The following is a 23,011-nucleotide window of genomic DNA, read 5'->3' as shown; positions in this document are numbered from 1 at the left end:
GGGGCTTTTGCGCTGCTCTTTTTTATTGGAGACTCCAAAGAAGTCCCGCTTCCCTTTCATGTGCCGCCTCGGGCCAACACAGACTGAAGGAGAGGCGCCATCGTGCGAAGGCATCATTCACGCTTTCGCTGAGTGGGCTGCAGCGCCTCGCGTCTGGTCCGCTGGAGCCGCAGGAATCACTCGAACCCTGCGCCCGCTCTCTGGATGTGTACGGACCCCCGCGCGCTGTTCTTCACGGACGCCTCACAAATATCGCACCTTCTTTCTGGATTGGTTTTTTTCTTTCTGATGTGTTTTTCTCACTTGCTCTCCGATGCAGAGAAATGGGTAAACTCTTCATTCCAAACATGGTAAGACGGCACCTATGGTGTCGAACAGCAAGTCTTTGATTTTAAAAAGCGCTTGTGATATTAGCTCTTTCGAGTAATCCATTTATTCGACGTCTTTTTCTTTTTTTTTAAAGCTGCTATTTGTAAAGCGAGGGAGAGTCCTGAAGGTGAGTAACTTTATTTGTTATACAAATAATAACTCTTTTATTTGAAACGAGTGAACTGGCTAAATAACTAAGAAAACAAAGCTGCATCTTTGAACATTAGGCGTAAACAAAAAGAAAAGCGCTAGAAGCAAACTTGAAAGCTGTTTAACTGAGAAATACACAATATTATGTATAAATTGTAATTTCTTGCTCTTTTAGGCGATAGTTTTGTAGTTAACGCGTGTTTGGCGAGGAAAGGACTGGATGACTGGATGGTTAAACAGAAGTATTACTGCCCGAGCTCTCGTGTAGACCAGCAGGACTCCCAGCAGAAAAATACCTGCGGACTCTCTCCACGGGTACGTGGACGCTTTTAATGACTTTTTATCACACGTGCATGTTAAACGTGTGAAGATTTTGGACTTTGAGATAGTGAACTTGTCTGCGCTTCACCTTCATTTCATCCCAAGACTGTAGGAATCAACTGTTTGGGTGTTAAGTGATTATTGACTGGAGAAATATTGCGCACTTTGAAGTAAGGGGTGCATGCATGGAGCTCTTTAAAGCTTGGCTTTCAACTGATCAAAAACGTTGTTTTGTTGTGATAAACATCGTTTACAAACTGCAATACAACTCTTTTCTTTCCGTTGTTCTGCATGAATTCAGTTCATGGGTAGATGAGATGAAATATCAAGCATGCAGTGTCAGCGCTGTGACGCGCTGTAAGTGATCTAAAACTATTTTAATCAAAGAATTCCAGTTATTCTGTAATTATATACGTGGGATTTTATGACCTCATATTAACAGAGAGAATAAATTGAATAGCCTATTTGTAAATTTAAGAATTCAGTTGTTGCATCACATAACTGTTTAAAATGATCTAGTCAAGTCGAAAATGTGAATACAATGGTGCTAAACTCGAAAGAAATGTTTACGCGTAAGAAAACATACATTTATTTACGCATGCGTACATTTAAAGTCCATGTTGAATAAAAAAGTTAAAAGTCAACTACCCTTATTGGGTTATAGATGTTATAAGCGTGTATAAGCGATATTCGCGTTGCAGAAATGATCGTTGCCTGCTTCTAGAGGCCACACGCGCTTCCAGACCACCCAATTCACGCGCTTTGAAAACGAGCGTGCCATTGTTTTGTGACGTCACCAAGAACAATAGTTTACTCTCTGGAAACACTCTGTAGTTTGAGCCCAACTATAAAAGCCAAAGGCGTTATTACCAGGAGTGATTAAAGGAGAAACACTCTCTGAATACACGTTTCCCTTTAATGATGTCTGTTAAAACGCTCTCCACGGTTTCAGCTGCTGCCTTTGAAGCCAGAGGAGGAGATTTTGTGTTGTTATTCCTTTGAATGATAGGAAGAGGAAAAGTCAGGTTTCCAGACAGGTTCAGGCTGTTTATTTCTGACAGGCACATCATTTTGAGTGGAAATAAATATAAGTAGGTTTGGGATCTTAAAGGCGGCATATGTATTTGAAAGCATATATTTGGATTTTTATCGCCTTTCTTCCTGCATGCAAAAAGTTATGCGTTTCTATCTTGAATTTGCCCAACAAGGAGAATGTTTTAGCAGTCATGTTTAGACAAAAGGCGTGTCAACTTCTTCACTAGCGGCTCACATGGGTAAATGGTTTATTTGAACGTGGTGGGAAGAACTGTGTGAGGGCTAGGAACAGATGCAAGTTCTCTCTGTAGGTAATAGATCACGGTGGGTTGAAAGCATTGCAGGCTGACAGGCTGGTGACAGCGCTGTATTGTGAAGTCGAGAGAGGGGTGGAGGGAGGGCCAGTCTGTCTCAGATTTGGCATCCTAGTAAACACATAAGAGCACTGTCGTTTAGGAGAGGAGAAATCCTCTGGAAATACCTCAGAGTAAGCCTCTTTTGGCCAAGGGCTGATGCAGAGTCTCAAAAGACTTTTTTGAGGGTTGGAGAGATAGTGAGAGACGCTGAGAGTGACAGAAAAAGCGAAAGGAAATCCAGAAGGCTGCTATTAAAGAGCCGTCTCAAACAGCAGGAGAATGCAGCCACAACTTCTTAAACTCAATCCTCATATGTGGACATCCAAACACAAACCTGACGCTCTTAAACTTTCAGAGTCCGGAGTGTTGCTGGAGAAATGCTGCATTTCTTTTCTAACTCTCTAAGAAAGTAGTGGCAATAAAGATTTATTTAGCATGTAAGATGCATAGTACTGCACTGCAAGTAAAGAAATTGTAACCACACTGGTGTGGATTTTAGATCTTGTGGTGTGAAGGGGAGAAAACATGTTTAAGGAGAATGGAACACATAGTTCTTGCCTGGTTCAAAGTTCACACAGTTTGAAGTTTATTACTTTTTTCACGCTTTGCTGTGAGAAGGAGGTTTTATTGTGGCTGGAGAGATCATAATGCACTGAACAACAGTTACAAAGTCTGAAATGGCTTCATTGAGTTACCTGTTTTATATTTATTCAACATTATAAAGTCATAAAGTTTTCTCTTTTCTCTTTTAACGTTGCCTTCATTATTTAAATATGATAATCTGACGCAGGGTTTGTTTTAACACAACCTGATTGTTTTCCCTCTGATGTACTAATGAGGAGTTTAAGAAACAATAGCACTACTGAGGAGTGTGTGTGAGTGTGCGCGTGTGTGTTTTTCCAGTTGGTGTGAAGTGATTTGGCCAGGCTGGGAAAGGATCCCTGCTGAACGAATTCAAACATTTGAACAATTTTGAATAACTCAATGGTGTGTGCTTAATGGAGTGTTGTGAGAATGAAAGAATGAGAGAAGGTATTTCCATAAATATTTATTTGGAAATACTCATTTTGTTTTGACATAAAGCCTCTCTGGGACAATTTAATATTTTATGTAGTGATGAAATTTGAGGCTGGTTTAGCTGGAAAGAAGATTTGCATCCCCTTGTTAGTTCTCCCCTTTTGTTTTTTTGATTGAAAGTGAACTATTTGAAGATGTTATTTTTGTTATTCCATTGAGAGATATTGATTGGATCAATTTATGGAGTCTTGAGTTTTAATGTAACCACCACTTTTTCCTGGTCTTTAGTGGTGCTTTAGAATAATGTTGATATAATGCACATCTTTTAATACCAGCTTGTCACAAGTTATTAAGTTACACAATCTATTTTTCTTAAAGGGCCGTACACACCGGGACGAATATCGGCGCGCGTTATTCGCCAGCGTTTTTCAACGCGTTTTTTTGTGTTCACACCCAAGCGATTTTCGCTGACGATGAGCCGAGCCGAGTGAACATGCAAATTCATTCCCTGACATTAGATGGCGCTTAATGTAAAACAGAAATACTAGAAATACTAGTTCTCTTTTATCAAGATTTTTGTAATCGCTGTCGCGTTTGTCATATAGTTTTTTGTGTTCCGACACCAACGAGACCAGCAACTCTACATTCATCTTGCCTTGCATCTTCTTCGTCTTATTTCTTCCGCCGGCAGTGTAGACGCTACTTGGCGTACACTTCTTCGCCGTTACGTATGTGTGCTCAGCAAGACAGTTTTGTGTTTGAGCGCCCCCAAGTTGTGTTTTACTGTAACTTCAGAAGCTCCAGACACGTGTGCAAAAGCGCCATTTCATTGGTCGTATAGTTTTTTTGACGCGGTGCGTCAAACCAAAAAAAAACGAACCCGAGGCGTTTTTAAAAAATGACGCTTTTACGCGTGGCGTTTTTTCGTGTCGGTGTGCACACTCACATTGGCGCCCTTTGTTTAGTCACGAGGCGTTAAACGTCGGCGAATATCGCGCGCGCGAAATTCGTCCCGGTGTGAACAGGCCTTAATACTGATGTTTCTTATTGAGAAAAGCCACTGAGTGGAATTCAATGAATTACCTCACTCCCTAAGCACGAAGAAAGCATAAACCTCCCTCATAAACACAGGCTGATAATACTGGGGCTAATAGAGGCTACCTGGAGAGTTAGTTATTTATAGCAGCTTTGGTTAAGTTCGGACAGTTGTATGTGTCTGTGTTGTAAATGTGGTTCAGATGGTATGGACAGTGGGAAGTCTGAGTCAGGAATCTGTTTGATGAGTATGTTTGTGTTGTGCTGTGTTAACTGGCCTTCACACACAAGACTTTATGTAGCACTGCCTATTACTTTTTCCAGTCTGGTTTGCATAGGTCTTGTGCTATTAGTAAATTACACTATAAGTTCTTGTTCAAAAAGTGGTAGGAGTCAGATTTGTGGTCTTGCTGATAGTATGCTGCACTGTGGCTCTCATGTGGGCAATGAAAATTAAAGTCGAGCTCCATTAGTTGTCCCTTATATGAAGCCTACTGTTTCCCTTTTTATATTCAAGTTTGAAGTGAGTGCAGTGATTCGCTTATTCCCTTAATGGTGATTGATTGATGTTGTGTCACATGGTGCAACTTTGTTTAGTTGTGTTTTGTGTAACTTACAGGTGCACACTGTAAAAACAATCCTGCCAGCTGTGGTTTTAACTTACTGTTAACCAATTAATGGGGTTTTACTATAGAATTTCTGCAGACTTTTACAGTGATTTACTGGACTTTCTGTGTGGGTTAGTCCCACTACCTAGCTGTTTTAAACCTATGCCACTATAAGTCATCAGTCAATCTGAGATCGGACTTTCTTAACTAATGTCCACACTGCATTACATCTTTCAGTTAGTTAGCACCTCAGCGCTAAAACTAGTCCGAATTACACTATCAAAGAAGAAACTCAACATCATAGCTCTAAAATCAGTCCGAATCAAAGTGCCAAGACCAGACGATGTTACTGCTTTGAAATGTGGCTTTTGAAATCCACTCTGAAACCAGTTGGCACAACAGTTCTAAACTAGGGCAAACCAGGCAACATCACAGCTTTAAACACAATCTCCGGAACAGTCAAAAGCGGCCAATAGGTCAACTATAAACCAGGCTTGATCATGACTTTGAAAGCATTCTGTATCACTCTGTGTGTAGTATCACTTAGAGACCAAACACTTTGAAGCTTAGATCAAATAGAGAGCTGTAATTCTAAAAATAATTTCTTTTGGAATTTCAGAACTTTTTGGGGGAATTTTTTTTTCATTCCGAGGCTTGCTATTTAAACCTTTCCTGACAACCAACACACTTTTTCTTTCTCTTGCTGTCTTTACTACAGAATGTTCTTTTTTGTAGCACAAAGAGTGACAGTATATGCACTATATCCTTTGTCTCTTTTATTCCCTTCCCAATATCCAAAGTATTTCTTCCACTTTAAGCTTCAAGTGTGGTTGTCACGCACTTACCCTCAGACTTCTTTCTCTTTCTGTTCTAGACGTCAGGTTTACCATGTCTCTCCAGGGCTGGTTGAGAAAGGATGACAGAAAAAGATTGAAAGACAGAGGGTGGGGGCGGAAGGGAAAGGCTATGTTTCTCTTTAAAAGAGAAAGAAAAGGGAAGAGGGTGCCTCTGGGGAGTGGGACAGCACCTGGCTCCAGTGTAGGGCTGTTGAAGGGAGGAGGGGAACAGAGGAGAAGTAGATTGTTCTTCCAGGACAGGAAGAGTGAAGGGACCCGCTGGTGGCTGCTCTGTCACCTCCTATATCAAGCGGTGAATGAACTAAAAAAAAAAAAAAAAAAAATTATATATATATATATATATATATATATATATATATATATACACACACACACACACACACACATATATATATATATAAAAAAAAAATGGTTTTCTATTGAATATATCTTAAAATGTAATGTATTCCTTCAGAAATCAATCTAATATGCTGATTTGGTGCTCAAGAAACATTTCTTATTATCACTTAAAAGCTGCTGTTTAAGGGAAGTTTAAGAGCAGAATTTGACTGGGTTTTTTGTGTGACTTTTTTGGATGACTATAGAGTTCAAGAGAACAGTAATTATTTGAAATGGAACGTTTGTGGAACATTGTCAAGGCCAACTGTAGTCTGATTAGATGTAGTCTATTAGTCCGACTTCGCAAAAAAAAAAATGGACTGGCAAAGTTTAATTTGGACTAAAGCATTTAAATCACATTTTATAAAGACTTTATGTAAATACACTGACTGTCGTTGACTCAGTCTTTCATTGGGGTTTTTGAATGAGTCTGTATCCAGGAATAGCAGCACATGCACTAAATCTAAGTTGAGATAACCTGTAATGAGATGGGAAACTTGAAAGGCAGGTCTGAGGTAACTGGACATTCCTCTCAAGTTACTCTTGGTTAGAACACATGCAACGCTGGCTTGTAGTACAAACAGAAAGCATTGCAGTCATGTCAGTTGTAGGTGATTTAAATGGTTTGCCTGTGTTTTTATGTGTTTTCCCATTTAACTATGTGTAATGCAAGTGTGTAAATATGTGTGTAAAAATAATCCTTAGGTATGTGTGGCATGGTGGTGTGCTAAGGGCAAGGATGGCGCCTGGCTAGGTGCATCAGAGAGAGAGAGAAAGTGTGTGTGTGTGTGTGTGTGTGTGTGTGTGTGTGTGTGTGTGTGTGTGTGTGTGTGTGTGTGTGTGTGTGTGATGTGCATTAAAGTACGTCTGTCCGGATGTGCTCTAGAGATCAAAGTGCATGGTGGGAACGTGTGGACTGAGTTGCCAGGATTAACAGCTGAGAATTGGGCTGTGTTTTCTAAATTTCCTTAAACACACACACATACACCACAAGCAGCAGAGCTCAGGACAGCGTTGTTCCAACCTCCCCAAAACCCTAATTTATTCAGCTGCTCTGACACATTTTGGTTCTTCTGTATTTCAAAGGGTATGATTGAGATTCTTGAATTGTTATATGTAAATAAACTTTTTTTACTGGTATGTATATACTGATAAACATGCAAATAAAATCCTCAAATCAAATTTTCACAGTTTCCACAAAATTGAGCAGCAGTTTTCAACACTGATAATAAAAAATGTTTCAAAAATGTTAGTATCATGTGACACTGAAGACTGGAGTAATGACTGCTGAACAATCAGCTTAGCCATCAGAGGAATATACTAAACTACATTTTAAGCTTTAAAATAGAATATTTTAATAACATTTCATAATATTTCTGAAGTGAGTAATAAAGTGAATACTTTGGTGAGTATAAAAGACTTAAAAAAGACCCCCCCCCATAAAAAAAATCTTACAAATCCCATATTTCTTTGATACATTTTATAAATTGTTAGCTCATCACATTAAGATACAATAATAAGAAAAATCACTAAAGCTCTTTTTTTTTTTGTCACCGTGTTTAATTCATGTTTTTATCACTGTCTATCTGTGTTTTGAGTACTTATTAAATAGTAATATTGAAGGATTTGGTAAATCTCTTACTTGATGTTTCCACAAATCTGTAGCTCTCTGTTACTCTGGTCTTTAAAGTCCTTCAGAGAGGAACAGGCTGGAGTTTCAAACAATGTTTGAAAAGTCTGTTCTCTGTATTTTTGGGCCAGTTTAGTTATTCCTTTTCTCTGCCTTTAAAGAGAAAAGGAAGAGGGGAAATAGGGAGAGGGTAAAGGAGGGATCACCTAAGGGGAAGAGAGAGTAGAACAAACGGGGAGCGCTGCTTTATTTTCAAGGCTTCAAAGCTCTCTCTCACTCTGCAGCTTTCATGCTTTAAAGGTGTCTCTAGTAAATGAGAGCGTAGCCGCACCAGTACTGTATGTTTGCTTCATTTTATCTCAGTAAGTGTCCTGTTGTTGCCTGCAAAGTGATAAGATTGATGCTTTTATCTCTCACTAACTACTCTGCAAACAACATCTTTCAGTTGAATGTGTCAGTGATACTGATACAGGATGTGTGTGAAGTGTGTGAAGTGAAATATGGCCAAGTTTGCTGACCTATACTTGGAATTTGTGCTCTGCATTTAATCCATCCAAGTGGACGCACACAGTAGTGAACACACACACCCACACAAACACACGCACACACACACACACACACACACACACACACACACACACACACACACACACACACACACACACACACACACACACACACACACACACACCCTCGGAGCAGTGGGGAGCACTGTGTTGGGATGTAAAGGCTCTTGTATCTGAATCGACTGCAATATTCTTCCTTAAGCCTGAAGTCCTACCCCAACTTTCTGTTTCATTAGGAAATACTGCTTTTGTTAAGCATTTTCATGGTTTTTGATGCACAAAAATACAGGATCAAACAGACTTGATAAACACAATCATGTTCACATCCAGTTTAATAAATCTGCATTTTGTTAAGCTTTTTGTATTTACATTAGTGGATATGATATCTGTATCTTTATAGAGACAGAGGTTGTGTATGTGAGTGCATGAGAGGCTAGAGTGCATGTGTGTGTGTTTTTCTATGGACAGTAAGTGTGTGGTGACATCAGCGTAGAGCGCTTTGATGTGGATGAGGTAATGTGTGAGGAAATGTTTGCAATGTTAATCTCATCTGAGAAATTACTAAGGAGCCTTTACAGACACTTACACAAGCAGCTGCCCACACACACACTTTAATGATTTCTTTATGTCCACCTTAAAAAAAGAGCATAAACCATACAGACGCATGTGTAAGGTTACAATCTAATCACCAGTATCGAGGATACCAGACACAACACCTTCTCCAAACACTGCAACTGCCAAAATGGAGCTGATATTAAGCAGTATTTTGCTAATTGCTTGACTCCTTGGCCGTACTCAATATCTATAAACCCCACACAAGTGAACTGTTCACATGGACACACTATAATATGCACATGCACATACTTAACACAGTTAACGTGTATGTGCATACATGTATGTACTTTATTTGACTTAACATAATAAATTTTATCTATTAAGCCGGAAGTATACTTCATGTGAACACTTAAATACATAGCATGTGTATGGCTGACGCATAGGCCTAGTCTTGCAAAGTATACTGCATTTAACAGCTTACAGAAACACAGGTGTTTATCCCATACATGCTAAAAAGTTTCATCCTTGGCCAGTGTGTGCTATGTTTCTTCAAACGTTATAAGTGACAAAAATGTATTTATACCCTCTTAACTAGAGTTTTGCGTATCTCTTAAAGTGCCCCTATTATGCTATATTTAAGGTTCCTAATGCTGTTTTGGGAGTCTCCTACAATAGATTACCATGCATGATGGTCAAAAAATTCTATTGTATGGTCAAAATATGCATTTAATATCACCTCGTTTTTCAACGATTCTCAAACAGTAATTTGAAGCAGTTCTAAGATTCAGTCTATCTAAACCCCTTCTTTGCGTGAGTCTACTCCGTTCTGACAACAGTCTGTTGTGATTTGGGTACAGCACATGTCGGAAATGATATGCTCATTGCCATAGTTATGTATTTTGTAAACATAAACATCTATTATTTATCATACTTACAGGTTGTGATTCATTGGAGCCAGCTGGTCCAAATAAACTGGGTACTGAGCCTTCTTTCAAGCATTTTGTGAATCCTGCGTTGAACCTCCCGAGATTAGAGAATCAGTCGTCAGTAAAATGGCTTGTTTGAGTTGGTGATAATAGCCTTGTGGGCTGCGTGCTGACATATTGCTCTTTTGCACTACGAGCATCCTGAGTTCGAATCCTGCCTTGAAGACTTCTCTTGATCCCGCCCCCCCCTTCTCTCCCACTTCGCTTCCTGTCCCTTCTACACTGGCCTATCAAAATGCAAAAAATATATCTTTAAAAGAAGATATGTTTGAGAGTGGGTTAAGATGTTTGTGGCCAGTCAACATAGAACGTATGTTTAAAAAAAAAAAAAAAACAGGGGCCAATCAACATAGAACGGTTACCCCGTGATGGCTAGTGGGATTCAGATAACTAACGACTTGTTTAGGCTGTTCAGAGTAGATTCTTTCTTTTGAGAGACAATAACTTTATTTACTGTGCACTTTTGGCTTTGCAACTTTGCAGATCATTTGCATTCACATACAGCTACATTACAAATTGCATGAAAGGCAATATTCGAAATGGCATAATAGGGGCATTTTAACCATCTCACACAAATGCTCATCAATGTAGGCATCTATTGTATTTACTTCTCCAATAACCAGCACTTTTTTTGGTGTAAATAGTCCCTCTCTCTCTCTTTCTCTAATCTGTCCCTGTTTTCTGTTGTGGCTGTTTGATGAGAGGAGTATATTGAGACTACATTTTCCGTCCTAGATAAAGACATCAGTGATACATAAAATGCTAAACATCTAATAATGCTCTAATTCTTCTATTATCTTTGCCTTCAGGCAAACTAACCATCTGAACAGACACACAGATACACAAGCTCATTCACTGCCTTCTGTTGCTCAGCTTGACTTGATTTAGAAACCTGTGATTCAGTAAATTAGCAGCATGTGTTTGGATTCTGGATGCGTGGAATTAGCTTTTTGTGCCAGGGCGGGTATACGATTATCAGACCTCGTAACTTTAAAATGCTTGAAACATTGAATCAAGGGCTATTTTACACACAATTACTAACAGTCCATCTTCTGCCAATCTCTCCGCAGTGTTCTCTACACCAGATCATCTGTTTTCAGTCCAGCCAGAAGGTTTTTTTTTTTTTTTTTTTTAGATTTTTACAGTTTGAGCTCACTAACTGATTGTTCCACTGACTTTCAGCCATAAGTGGCATCATATACCTAATTGTTCAAAGCAAATCGAAGTTTATGTGCATGACCGTGTCTGTCAGCAGGTGAGCATTTACAGACCCTCCGACTAAACTTCCTGCAGAGTTAATGGCCCAGCTGACTCTTTTAGGGGTTCAGTGGGCTCTCATGGCTTTGGCATTGACCACTGATCTTATTTCACCTCCAAATCGTGCTGAAGAATTGATGAGCCATATTGTTTGCAACCTAACATGCACAAATCCATCACAAATGTTGTGTCACTGAACACTTTCCTGGCATTCGCTTAAACGTGAATGAATAATAAAATAAGAAAGAAGAATGTAAATCTTTTTCTCTGTGAAGCTGACAAGTGCTCCCGGCACACATGAGCTTATACTTTCTACGGCAAGCCCCGAAGGGACAAATACACATCACACGCATTCACAGGGTGAAGTCGCTTCATGAATTGCATCCTAATACAATTGTCTTCATTTGCACGGTGCTTCTTTCTTCACATTGATAAGCTGCCAAAATGGGGTGTTGCAATACATGACAGGGAATCCGAGAGGAATCTTAGAGAGAGTTGTTTAATTTGTTTTCTCTCTTCCTGTCTTTTTCAGTGAGTGTGACGGAACCATAAAATTTTAGTAACAGCAGTGAAGACATTGGTTTTGTTTATTTCTCTTGACTTTTTCTTCTGTGGAAAGACGAGTGTTTTTGTCCAAATAATCAAAGTCAGTTGGGTCCAAAACAACATATTCTTTCAGTCTATGGGTCAAAAAACTAAAACGTTTTCATAAGGCAGAAGAAAGTGACAAGTGTAGAAAAACATAAAGGTGAGTAAATAATGGCAGAATATTGGGTGACCTGTCTTTATTAGCGTGAAATACTGACACTCCAGTCAGTAGTTCAGGTTGTCTGGGTTGCCTGTTCTGCTCATTATAAAGTATGAGGTGCTTATGTAGGTCACTTCACTCCGGACTCTTTCATCCTCACATGTAGGAAAGTATGTAGGGTACTGGGGGGAGTGTAGGGAGTCATTTTTGGATTGGCCCTGTAGCTAGCGAGGACCGGTTTTGACACGCTAGCATATACATCCTCTCTCCTGAGATCCCGCGCATGTAACCGTATACGCTTAAGCAAGATAACAGACACGCAAGATTAAACAGGAATTCAGTTGCGAGTCTTTTTCTGTCTACGCTCGTGACTATATGTCCGTAGTTGATTGTCTCACTGGTGAAATATGGCACCTGTAGGTGTATGTGTCTTTGTGAAGGCTTAAATTGTCTTAAAAATGGAGTGGTTCTGGTTGGCTGCGGTTCACAGCGCTGAAACCCTCCATCTTTCATTCCCTGTTTTAATATGATTAGAACTGTGGTCTGCGAGTGTGAAAACCGAAGGTGACAGAGAAGGAGTGAGAAGGCGACAGAGAGAGACGACAGTCTTAATTAGGTTTTCCCAGGTTTGATGACATTCCAAGGCTGTGGCCTAGTGAAGGCTTGGCGACTGATCAAGTCTGTGTGTTTTATGTGTGCGTGTCTGGCCCGTGATCATGCAGAACTGTCATCAGCTGCGTAAATTGTCCATCAGCCTTGTGGCGTGGCGAGCAGACAGAAAATACAGACACAGAGTTGTGTGGGACTTTCCACAACACACACACACAAACACACTCCCTTACCCACATATATTCAAGTGTACAGATACAGACACGCACGTACCCTAATGACAAAATGAACAAGGCCACATTCATATGTGTAATTTAATTTAGACACACATCCTTTTACTTAACTTGTTTGAGAAATCCCCCTGGCTTTCTCTTTGCAATTTTCGCTGTGCATTTTTTTTCATAGTGCTTACATATTAATGTGCCAGACACTTGGGGTTGACCCTTATACACACTTACAGACACTTGGCAATGCATTTGAATGTGTTTCCAGGTTAAAACTGGCAAGAACCAGCATCTAATCTGTGCTTTGCATTCTACACACAAATCATTATCTTCAAGACGTGGTTATATGTTAAAAACAGCTAGACCAAGCGTCTCCAACTCTGGTCATGGGCAGACTGGGCACTATACTAAAGCCAGGTGGTGTTTTCTGTCGTTGAGTAGTTGAACAGTTTAAACAGAAAATAGTTAAATTATATATGTATTTAGTTATATTCCCTCCAGAACTTCTGCTTGTTTATTTATTTATTGAATGAGCACGAATTCATCCAGAACTGGTATTTATTTACGCATTTTTAGATCAATGGGAAGTGATAGTCCTATTAGAAAAGCTATTATGTTTTAGGTCTGTAAGAAGCCATTTGGAAACGTATGTATCTTATATTAGACTATATGGTATAACATTCCAGGCCAAACCTAAGTGAAAAGTGATTTACAGGAAGGGTTTAAGTAGAGATGCACCGATTGCAATTTTCTTGGCCAATTCCGATTTCCGATTTTTTTTGTTAGTGTGATCTGCCGATACCAATTTTTGCCGATTCTGTTTTTTTTTTTTTCTAAGAGATATGATTGACAGCATATACAAACAAAAATCTACTTTTCTACAACACAAATTTTCATAAAAATACAAGTAAAAAGTCAGTAATAAAATAAGAACAAATAAAAAAATTGCAAACAAAAGCGCAAATAAATGCAATAGAATAAGGAGAGCTATGAAACTAAGTTTTTCAAGTAAGTTTTTATTCAGGTAAGAAATACTACAGAAATTAAAGTAATCAAATGTAAATTGGCAAGGTAATTTCTGTAGTCTTCATTATAAAAATTAATGCTTACCATTAAAGTAATAAAACTTATTCAGTCAAGAGCAGAAAGTGATTTTCTTTGTCTTTTGTTCTTTGATTAACATGACAGACAGCAGCAGGAATATTGGACTGCGGTCCCTTTAAGAGTTTATCCACGGACCCAATATACTGTTACACAGTGCGTGCATACAGTATAACGGCGCTTCTGATGGCACGCAATCCCGATAAATATACACATATACAGAATTTTAGAAATATGGAAGTCTTAGAGGTGAAAGAACATGTAAACAGACAGCCAAAAAAATCGGATACAAGCAACAAATGAGAATTGGGCATCAAGACCTACAGTGTAAACGAGGCCAAAATGGATCGGCTCGAAATCGAAAAGATGTGAGACTGATCTGCCAGTCACCGATCTGGGCCGATCATGAGGAAGATCGGCCGATTCCAATCCCTGGCCGATCGATCGGAGCATCTCTAGGTTTAAGGATAACCTATTAACATCTGAGAAGTTGTATGATACTTTTTGGGCTGCAGTACAGTAGTTGGAGACCCCTAATCTAGACAGGCACCACAGACTTGGACAAAAGGATCTATAAAATGAGCATTATAATGAAAGGAGTTGTTCAGAAAAGCTATAAGTCTATAACATTAGACATATGCATACTCGGTGCACACAAGATCATGATCCGGTTCCTAGATAAATCCATTGTTTTTAAATGCTTTTAAAAGTATTTTCATCACTGTGGCACAATATGGAAGTCTGTCTAACTTACTTAGACCAACAAAAAGCATCCTTTGTGAAAAGTTCTTACTCTATGTCTCTCTCCTGCTCTTAGTTTGTTTTTAATTCACTCTTGTATTAGTCCTTTCATAATGAAAGATTCATTTAGGCTATTTCCACTGATCACAGGGCCAACAAAAACATAGCACTGGAGTGCTTGATGTATGTGTTTATGTGTTTTGGCAAATCAGTTATGTTGCACTGGGTTCTGTGGGCATCCATTTGTAGTAAAGTACTCAAACTTCTCTTCTTTGCTGTTTTGGCTTGCGTTAAAACAAAAAGATCTGGTTGGTTTTCCGCAGAGTGTGAAACATGGTGTCTGGGAAAGAGTTTCTGGTTGCTGGCACAGATTGAGTGAAGCCCTTGTTTATGTTTCACAGGCCTTTTCATGATGCTGCTGAGGCAAAAGACCCACAGCAGAAATGTCATTGTTCCATCTGTTATAAACATTTATAAACACAAGCCAGTAACAAATATGGACATGAATGTGTTCGTACCAGGAGTTAGTCACAGGACGCAAGTTCTCTCAGATGTTTTTTATTCTTTGTTTAAAATGTCGCTTACAAGACTTCATCTGTGAAATTACAAGATAATGCTTTTAATCAAAGCCCATATCCTTCTCTCCTACTCTTCGCACGCAAACTCTGTCCATTTTTTTCTTAGCGCTATAAATGGCACTTAGTCTCCATAAATTAGTGAGTGACCTGAAGCACATGGTTACCCTCACACACGCTGAGTGTGTACAGATCCCTCTTCAGCCTCTCATTACACTGCTGAAGAGAGATCAGCCTCTATCGATTACACTCCCCACAGCCAATTAGCCTCTGATGTTATCTGGAAAGTGTACAAAAACATGCATTTAAAAAAAAAGAAGGACCATCGCAGAGGTTAAGGTCACTGCAATGCACTTGGCTGGATTTCATTACTGAATGGTTACGTGGACATTTACCATAAATAGTCTTATATAAAATAGTCTTATACAGTATATTTAAATAAATTGTATATTTTTATGTAATATATTTTAGTATTTTGTTTTATTCATTGTTATGTGTTTCTGATTTGTTTGTTTTTTTAATACATTGTGAGACATTCTTGGGTTTTTGAAAGGCAATATTTAATTAAAAATGTTTATTATTATTGTTAGGGCTTTGTGAGACATTTTCACATATATTGCACTGTGGTGGAGCAAAGACGCAAGAAAAGGGGCTTTAATATATGGGATGGGTGGGACTCTATAGAGCTTTTTAAGAGTGACTGAGAGGGGTGGACAGACGCCACAGTGATTGTGCTAAACGCCACTTAGAGGTGAAGTTCAGGGATTAGTGAATTTCTCACAGCCCTCAATGTCCTTCGCAACAACACATAGCCACGTATCCACACTCTCAAACACAGCACACTCATTTGAAAGGGCAAAGTAGTGCTTTAGCCAAACTTGACCTTGAATGATAGAGAGAACAAAAAAATAAATAAAAGAAGAAGAATTTCTGCTGACCGATTCTCATTTCAACCAACTGAGAAGAACTCATATTTAAAATGCAGCCCATCCATCATCCAGACAACGCATAATTAGCATGTTCCCCTCACATGCTGTCGGCTAACCTCTCGAGCATTATGGTGAACGTGTGTGTTTGTGTGCGCGGCTTTGTGTCTCTAGCGGCCAGTGTTTGGCTTGAGGCACTACAGCAAGACGTTTAGTGCGCCTGTCTAATGTGGATGAAGACAAAGCAGCTCCTCATTGGCAGAAGCAGCATGTACACACACGCAGCTGCAGAGCTTCAGCGGAGGCTGTACGGTCAGTCTTTGGGCCAGAGAAATGAATTGTTAGTATGCAGACAGCTGGAGTGTTGAAATTAGACAAAGGTAGCAGGTGTGTTGAGACAATAGACTTCTTCTAGACTGATGGTTGGTTTGGAACTTGACAGAAGTGTTATAGACAGCTGCGTGTGTGTGTGTGTGTAGCATGGTTTAATATCTTAGATGAGACACTTCCAGTATCCACACCTGCTTATATTGTCTGTTATGGGATGTGCAGACAGAATCGCGTCAGTTTGATCTATTACTCTTTAAGATTTTCAATCACTCTATAATGTCATTCATCTAGTCTTTGGATATGTTCACACCCATTGTGAGGTGCTCAAGTAGGGGAAGCAAGTTTCAACCCAGCCTGCATCGTATCCTCATCAAATTCATCCTTTTCACTGTAATTTCCTGTCTTTATAATACAAATTGCACAAAAATTCATTTTTTGTCTCAAATACTGTCATTACTTGTCTGAGAAGTGTCATGTTATCTTCTTACAGTCTTTTTTCGTTTAAAGAGGCCTAACTTACTTTTCCACTGTCTCTGCAGGACCTGTTGGATGAAGGTTATGCTGAAGGTATCAGTGACGAACGTTATCGTTTAGAAGGTAAATTATCTCACTATATCCCCTTAGCAACATTTGCACAATGTTGTATAGTATGAATTGTTTCTTGTCGTTTTTATTTAAAATTTGGCTAAATTGATGGTCGTAATTTGCTAATTAAACTTTAAACGTTAAAAAACGTTAAAAGATTTATTGTCAAAAATCAGATAAGGTTTTTAAACCGATACTTCATCTCCTGTAGTTGTAATGAAAGCATCTGCTTGGGGATCAAGATTCTTATCTAGGGTTTAGGCAAAAGAAAATCTAATCATTTGACTGTGAATTGAAGGTCATCATCAAGAGGCAGCAACAGGTCAGATTCCTTTACAAAGAACGATTACAGCTTATAGGTGCTTGAAAGTGGTCCGCTCATATCTGTGTGGATCAAAGGTCAATCAAGGAGAGATATGATTGGCCAGGTGGTTGAGTTATTATTGTTGCCTCATAGTCATAAATTAAATTGTACCATGACTAGTAACTCTGGAATTCGATATGGCACCTTTTTTTTAATGGCTCTGTAAAAAAAAAAAAAAAAATGTCATCATTTGTGTATACATACAGAGACAGCATATAGCGGTGTTTTTAAATTTATGGAGGAGAAAGATATCTTAATAGCAATACAGTTGAGTCTCTAGACAGCTTTTTCATTTTAATGGGAGCAATATAGTTTTGTAGTTTCCCCCAAACCTGATGGATTCGTCATCAGGATGTTATAATTTGCTAATTAAGCTTATAGCAGCATGTTAAAAGATTGTTTAGGCAAAATCCTACTTTTGGAGGCAAGGATATGAAGTTTTGACCAAGGAACTTGAAAAGATTAGATCACTTGTTTTTACAGTTATACTGCACTTTAGCCTGTACCAAGCATCCACACTTGAGGAAACACACTAGGCTTTAGCTATTAACCAGTCACCACACAGTTTACTCTGAACTCCAGGTGAACCTTTAGATTCAAAGCCACCTTTGGGACGCTGCCAAGCTGCCCTCTGTGTTGTATAGCGTGGTTTTTAAGCTCCGTCACTGGAGCTCTGTAGCGGGTTTGGCTGTCTCATCACTCTGTGGGGAAGGACTTTGACCATTGCTGTGAGAGTTAGCACTTCCTTTGTGTGTATGGTGTGTGTGTGTGTGTATAGTTTATTTGTGACCATTTGTTAGTCCTCTAGATAAACAGCTCCTGTATATTGTGAGCTTGCTGGCATGCAGGCTTTGGCCCTGGAGCTCAGCGTTGCCTTTGAGTTTCTGGCCCTGATCAAAAGCCCTGATCTGACGCTGTTTCCCTCCAAAAAACCTGTAAAAGCTCCCTGGGACGACTGCTCTCATCCTCTGGTGCTTTTCTTTTCTTTTTTCATCCTCCCTTGCCTCTCGCTGCAGAGGGACAAGACAGGTCCTCTTTGATCTGAGCGGATCAGCGGAGGAGAAGTGAATGAGAGAGAGAGAAGACAGAGAGAGATACTGTTGTGTCTGCCTATCCTTTTGGCTCATACAACAAACACTGTTTCAGATTTGACTTCGCTTAATTAATTAGAGATTCTGTTTTACAGACGGACTGATCCTGGGCCAAAAGGTTTGAGAATGGAACTTCAAAGCGCAGGGATTTGGGGCAGGGGGGAGGATTTAGCCTGCAGGACCCAGCCTGGTGCTGAGCCGTGTCCTCACTGAGCTGCGTTAGATCTGCTCTGGTTTAAAACATCTCCATCTTATTACCCACAATACACAAAGAGACAAACTGCCTCTGAAATTTGGGTATTGAGATCAGGATTAATCCTGACAGGCATTCTCTACATCAGAACGGGCTGCAGTTAGACTTCATCTTTCTCGGCGACTCGCTTTAAATTTGCTTGTGATTTCAGACATAGACACAAATAGGATATTGAGGATGTTTGTGAAGCCTGGCCTTAGGATGTGATGGTAGCAGTTAGGCCTGTTTATGCATTTATACTTGCAGCTTTAGCAAGGCATAGCACTGATTTCCCATAGTCTGCTCTTAAAGGAAAAATTTAGATTCTGTTGTCTTGTTCCAAACCTGTATAACTTTTTTCCTGTGGAACAAAAAAGAAGGCAGTTAGGCTCAATGTACAGACACTGTGAAGCTTCAAAGGTAAAACAGCATTATAATAACTCTATATTCCAAGTCTGACAATAGTTTTGTATGAAAAACAGACCGAAACTCTCAAGTGGCTATTGACTGAAAATCTTGCCTTCAGCTAAAGAACCCAAATCTCAGTTGTGACATATTAAACTGTATGGCATGTCACGATCAGTGCTGTTTAACATCATTGACATCATTACTTTCACATTGTGTCTTAATTTAAACTGTTTACATTTTTATCTGCTGTCTTGGTTCCTTGGGTTTCTTCCTCATCCTACCTAACTATCTTATGGCACTTTTCCACTGCATGGTATGACACGGCACGGCTCGATACCATTCACTTTTGGGGGGTTTTCCACTGGGTACAGTACCTGGTACTTTTTTTAGTACCACCTCAGTTGAGGTTCCAAGTGAACTGTACCATTAAAAGAAAACGTGACGTGTAAACTCTGCTGATCACGGTTTGGCCGGAGAGAATCGTCACTGAACTTGCGTCACAAACACAAAAGAACCGCTAGATGTAAATCAGCACAGCCAGCGAAGGATTGAACGCAACTGTTTTGAACGAGTGCACCTTTTTTGAACAGTGATAGGGCGATATGGAATGAAAAAGTTTTTTTTAGGAGATGCGACAGTAGAGGCAGCGCAACTATAACGACATGTGAATAATCTCGCCCACTCTAAAGCGATACTAAACTGCAGTGGAAATGCAAACCATGCCGAGCCGAGCCGTGCCGTACCGTACTTAGCCGAGTTGTACCACGCAGTGGAAAAGCACCATTGGAGAGTTTTGCCTCACTGTTGGCTTTGGCTCACTTAGTGGGGGATGTAAGCGTGCTTTCACACCTGTAGATTGATTGCTTTGTTCCAAAAGAGGGATTAAAATTATTACAATGTTGCTTTTTATATATAGACCAAAATTGTTAATACAAGTCACGTGTGAGTAAACTGTCCTCTCATTGGTTTATTTTCTGGAATTCCGCTCATAGCTGTCATCCGTCAGCATGGAACCAGCTTTGATGGCTTATTGATTTTTTATTTTAGGTTTTTTATAGCAGTCTTTATATTAATTTATCATTTTGAGCAGGAGTCCAGGATCCTTCGGGAAAACATTTTTAAAATGCACCTACCACGAAGAGGAATAAGACTTTGTTTTGGCACAGATCTGAGCGCGATTGTCATGTTCACATATGCCCTAATGAACCGAGTTAAGGGCAAATACGCGCTAGGTTCCAAAACAATGGGCCAGGTGTGAAAGCAGCCCTAAAGCCTCGTTCATAATGGGATGATTATCGCTTGCGCTTATTGCCAACATTTTTCGATGCAGCTTTTGTGTTCATGCCCAAGCAATTTCTGCTGGCGATGAGCAGAGTGAACGTGCGAATTCACTCCCTGACATTAGATGACACTTAATGAAAGACAGAAATACCCTAGTACACATTGAATCCTATTTGATCTGCAATTCCTCTCCATAACAACTCCCTCTTATTGAGATTTTTGAAGTCACTGTCACATTTGTCATAAAGCCCTTTGTGTTCAGACACCAATGAGACCAGCAGCTCTACATTCATCTTGCCTCGATGCATCATCTTGGTCTACTTATTTCCTCTTCGTCTTTAGGTATCAAGTGTACTCAGCGTGACCATTTTGTGCTTGAGCGCCAAAAAAACTTCAACAGCTCCAGGCATGTGAACAAAAGCGCCAATCTCATTGGTCGAACAGTTTTTAATGTGGCGGGTTTTTTTTAATTATACTTTTACGCCTAGTGTTTTGTCCGTCGGTGCACACTTACTGTACATTGGTGCCCTTTGTTTAGTCACTAGGCATTAAACGTTGGCGATAATCGTGCACGATATTCGTCCTAGTGTGAACAAGCCTTTAGACACAGCTTTACGACAATCCATTATGAAAGTGCTGCCACTGCACTAAAAATGGTCCTGAATTGTGATGTGGACATGAGCTATGTGTGTGCCACATGTCCATCATTGCTTTCCAAGACTCTAACAAAGTGTGTAGAGGAACATGTACTTCTGAGATTAATATTCAGGGTGTGACTGCAAATTTTGCCTGAAGGTTTATATCCCATACTATGAGACTTTATGAGTGTCTTCAGTGTAATATGACTGCAATAGCAGAGATGACATGGCTACATTCAGAAATAGCTGGGTGCTTCCTAGGCATTCTCCTTTAACTCTTTCCCTTCTCTCTTCTGTCTATTTTAGTTCATATATATGCCCATAAAGCTGCATCTCAATTTTTTTCCTCATTAAAACAATTACAAATAAAGAAATGAATAACACTTCTGAACAATGTTCAGAATGAGTTACAGTTACATGAGATGAAGACAAAAAATAAAAAATAAAAATAAAATACAATAATATTTCTTAAGTATGACATTGCTTACATTTTTTTAAAGCATTTGATGGTTTCCTTACCATTATGTGAATGTGTGCCCCCCTGCAGTGGCCCTGCCCCCTGAGAAGACCGACAGCTGTAGTGCGGAAGAGAGAATGCAGGACACTGAAGGCTCTGCCACTGTCGGCCCACACAAACAATTACAGTTTGAGGTCAGTATAAAACAAACAAACATATTTTGTTGGCTTTTTAAAGAAATTAATATGTTTATTCTGCTAGGATTAAAGCATTAAAAGTAAATTGATTAAAAGTCACACTAAAGACATAATGATACAAAAGATTTCTGTTTCAAATACATTTCTGTTCTATTGAAATTTCTATTAATCAAAGGATTCTAAAAAAAAATATGGATCATAGTTTCCATAAAAATTATGCAGCACAACTATTTTCAATTGATAATGTTCAGAAATGTTACTTGAGCACCAAATAACATGATTGATGAGAATGATTTCTAAAGGATCATTTGACACAATGGCTGCTGGAATTTCAGCTTTGCTATCACAAGAACAAATTACATTTTAAAATGTATGAAAAAAGATAAAGGAGTTATTTTAAATATAAGATTTCACTGTTTTACTGTATTTTAGATCAAAATAATTGCAGCTCTGGTAAGCATTAGTGACTTTTTTTTTTTAAATCCACAAAATCATGGCAACCCAAAATTTATGACCAGTCTTTTAAATGAGTGTTACTGAAACAGTGATTATCCATTGTTGTTTATTAATCAGGAGTTGGAGTGCGCTGTATCAGTTGAAGAAGATAACAGGCAGGAGTGGACTTTCACCCTCTATGACTTCGATAACAATGGCAAGGTCACTAGAGAGGTAAGACTGAGACATCTGTGCATTAGGGACAGCAACAGAGATAACACTAACAGGACATACTAAATGTCTTTTTTCTTCGGCCGTACCACACAGTTATTGTTTTCCTCAGCTTCATAGTTGCTCTGCATTTACATTTCATTTCCACATGCTAAATAGCCTCAGATGTATAGCATGTTTCATGTTTGTGCACACATGTGCTCTCCACTGCTGCTAGCATCTATCTTCCCTCCCCGAGGCTAAGGAGACTCTGATTAACAAATTATTATGGACACGACTGTGATTGAATTATGAATAATGCATATATCTTATCATATATCACGTACAGGCTTGCACAGAATATAAAAGACCGTCTTGTGTCAGTGAAGATAATTTCATGTTAGTTTTCCCTCTCTATCTCCCTATGTTCAGGACATCACCAGTCTACTGCACACCATATATGAGGTGGTGGACGCGTCTGTGAATCACTCCCCAAGCAGCAGTAAGACCCTCAGGGTGAAGCTCTCTGTTGCTCCAGACTCCAGCCAGAAATGGAGGAACTGCACCCAGACCAACACAGGTACATAGAGAGAGTTTGCTCAGAACAACAGAAAATGAGTTGAGGGATATCAGGGAGAGTTCACTCAAAAATGCAAAAAAAAATGTTGTCATCATTTACTCACCGTCTTGTTGTTCCATACCTGTATGACTTTATTTCGTCCATGGAACACAAGAGGGA

At 39.3% G+C, this 23,011-nt stretch overlaps 1 protein-coding gene across 3 annotated transcripts in view; it reads left to right on the top strand.

The window, feature by feature from the left end:
- Window positions 1-324: 324 nt before the first annotated feature.
- The window catches only part of LOC109059257 (protein naked cuticle homolog 1), a 28,935-nt gene continuing 6,248 nt past the window's right edge, over window positions 325-23,011 (top strand). For 2 of the 3 annotated variants that reach the window (XM_042727900.1, XM_042727899.1), the window contains exons 1-7: window positions 325-350; window positions 464-496; window positions 695-834; window positions 16,914-16,971; window positions 21,521-21,624; window positions 22,201-22,296; window positions 22,705-22,852. In XM_042727900.1, the coding sequence (XP_042583834.1) occupies window positions 748-834; window positions 16,914-16,971; window positions 21,521-21,624; window positions 22,201-22,296; window positions 22,705-22,852 (493 nt within the window). In that variant the 5' untranslated portion in view covers window positions 325-350; window positions 464-496; window positions 695-747. Of the gene's footprint in view, window positions 351-463; window positions 497-694; window positions 835-16,913; window positions 16,972-21,520; window positions 21,625-22,200; window positions 22,297-22,704; window positions 22,853-23,011 lie in introns of those variants that run through there. The other variant, XM_042727901.1, reaches the window with a different exon arrangement.

Source organism: Cyprinus carpio, chromosome B7 (genome assembly GCF_018340385.1).
Source record: "Cyprinus carpio isolate SPL01 chromosome B7, ASM1834038v1, whole genome shotgun sequence".
Taxonomy (NCBI): Eukaryota; Metazoa; Chordata; class Actinopteri; order Cypriniformes; family Cyprinidae; genus Cyprinus; species Cyprinus carpio.
The sequence above is the reverse complement of the archived record's forward strand: the minus strand, read 5'-3'. Positions and strand labels throughout refer to the sequence as shown.